Source organism: Babylonia areolata, chromosome 14, assembly GCF_041734735.1.
Source record: "Babylonia areolata isolate BAREFJ2019XMU chromosome 14, ASM4173473v1, whole genome shotgun sequence".
Lineage (NCBI taxonomy): Eukaryota > Metazoa > Mollusca > Gastropoda > Neogastropoda > Buccinidae > Babylonia > Babylonia areolata.
The window spans coordinates 15,073,176-15,075,675 of record NC_134889.1 but is presented as its reverse complement, the minus strand read 5'-3'; the positions used below and the strand labels follow the sequence as shown (position 1 = coordinate 15,075,675).

General features: G+C 40.9%; 1 protein-coding gene across 1 annotated transcript in view; it reads left to right on the top strand.

The window, feature by feature from the left end:
• LOC143289618 (dopamine beta-hydroxylase-like) overlaps positions 1-2,500 on the top strand; it is a 53,733-nt gene that overhangs the window by 24,452 nt on the left and 26,781 nt on the right. The window contains exon 10 of the mRNA XM_076598660.1: positions 1,006-1,133. Within this exon, the coding sequence (XP_076454775.1) occupies positions 1,006-1,133 (128 nt within the window). The remainder of the gene's footprint in view (positions 1-1,005; positions 1,134-2,500) is intronic.

The window sequence follows — 2,500 nt, the reverse complement described above, 5'->3', positions numbered from 1 at the left end:
AGCATACTTTAATCTTTTAACACTAAAAGTGAACTGATTTTTCCAAACATGATCTAATCCAGTGCTCGTTAATGCATTTCTTATGAAAAGTAGCCACTGAACATTTTTGTTTGTTTGACGATACATGCATTTATATGTTGTGTATACAAGTGAATTTTGAGGAAGCTCTAAATAAGTGTATCTTATAGCCAATAATTTGACATATCATTTTTAGGCTAATAAGGAATCTTCCTAATTCTCCAAAAACGGGGAGAACCATTGCTGTTTGATGTACACCAAGTAATTGTGTGTGCGTGCGTGCGTGCGTGTGTGTGTGTGTGTGTGTGTGTCTGTCGGCCTATGTGATGATGACAACGTCAAAGACTATGATACTGTTGGTGATGATGATGACGACGACGATGACGTTGACGACTGCGACATAGATGACCATGACATCGGGAACCGTGACGACGATGACGACGACGATGGTCATGATCACAATGACAATGACGACCACGAGAATGCCAACATTGACGACAACAACGATGCTGCTGATGATGACGATAGAGACAAAAACGACGACGATGATGATGACGACGACGACGACGACGATGATGATGATGGTGATGATGGTGATGATGATGGTGATGACGATGATGATGATGATGATGATGATGATGGCGATGATGATGATGGTGATGATGATGATGATGATGATGATGATGATGATGATGATGATGGCCATGATGATGATGATGGCGATGGCGATGTTTCAGGGCTGGCTGTCCATCCAGGGTTCAGGTGATGATGATGATGGCGATGATGATGATGATGATGATGATGATGACGATGATGATGATGATGATGATGATGATGATCGTGATGATGATGATGACGATGACGATGACGATGATGGTGGAGGTGATGATGACGATGACGACGATGACGATGATGATGATGATGATGACGACGACGACGACGATGATGATGACGATGACGATGATGACGATGATGGCGATGTTTCAGGGCGGGCTGTCCATCCAGCAGGAGATGTGTGTCAACTACGTGCACTACTACCCCAGGGTTCAGCTGGAGGTGTGCAAGAGCTCCGTGGACACCGTGGCTCTGGGTGCCTTCTTCACGTTCATGAAGGAGTGAGTCAGGGGCTGTGTTGTGGCATTTTGTGTTGTCGTGTAGTAGTAGTAGTAGTAGTAGTAGTAGTTGTTGTTGTTGCTGTGTTGTGTTTGTGTTGTGCTGTGTTTTGTTGGTGTTGGTGTTTGTATTTGTGTTGTGTTGGTGTTTGTATTTGTGCTTGTGTTGTGTTGGTGTTTGTATTTGTGTTTTGCTGGTGTTGGTGTTTGTATTTGTGTTGTGTTGGTGTTTGTATTTGTGTTGTGTTGTGTTGTGTTGGTGTTTGTATTTGTGTTGTGTTGTGTTGGTGTTTGTATTTGTGTTGTGTTGTGTTGTGTTGGTGTTTGTATTTTTGTTGTGTTGTGTTGATGTTTGTATTTGTGTTGTGTTGTGTTGGTATTTGTGTTGTGTCGTGTTGGTGCTGGTGTTTGTATTTGTGTTGTGTTCTGTTGGTGTTTGTATTTGTGTTGTGTTGGTGTTGGTGTTTGTATTTGTGTTGTGTTGGTGTTGGTGTTTGTATTTGTGTTTGTGTTGGTGTTGGTGTTTGTATTTGTGTTGTGTTGGTGTTGGTGTTTGTATTTGTGTTGTGTTGTGTTGTGTTGGTGTTTGTATTTGTGTTGGTGTTTGTGTTGGTGTTGGTGTTTGTATTTGTGTTGTGTTGGTGTTGGTGTTTGTATTTGTGTTTTGCTGGTGTTGGTGTTTGTATTTGTGTTGTGTTGTGTTGGTGTTTGTATTTGTGTTGTGTTGGTGTTGGTGTTTGTATTTGTGTTGTGTTGGTGTTGGTGTTTGTATTTGTGTTGGTGTTGGTGTTTGTATTTGTGTTGTGTTGTATTGGTGTTTGTATTTGTGTTTTGCTGGTGTTGGTGTTTGTATTTGTGTTGTGTTGGTGTTGGTGTTTGTATTTGTGTTGTGTTGGTGTTGGTGTTTGTATTTGTGTTGTGTTGGTGTTTGTATTTGTGTTTTGTTGGTGTTGGTGTTTGTATTTGTGTTGTGTTGTGTTGGTGTTTGTATTTGTGTTGTGTTGGTGTTGGTGTTTGTATTTGTGTTTGTGTTGTGTTGGTGTTTGTATTTGTGTTGTGTTGGTGTTGGTGTTTGTATTTGTGTTTGTGTTGTGTTGGTGTTTGTATTTGTGTTGTGTTGGTGTTGGTGTTGGTGTTTGTATTTGTGTTGTGTTTGTGTTGGTGTTTGTATTTGTGTTGTGTTGGTGTTGGTGTTGCGTTGTGCTGGTGTTTGTGTTGGTGATTGTATTTGTGTTGTGTTGGTGTTGGTGTTTGTATTTGTGTTGTGGTGTTTGCCATGTGTTGGTGTTGTGTTGTGCTGTTGTTGTATGTTGTGGTGGTGCTGGTGGTGTTGTTTTTGTGTTGTGTTGTTGTTGCTGTTATTTGTTTTG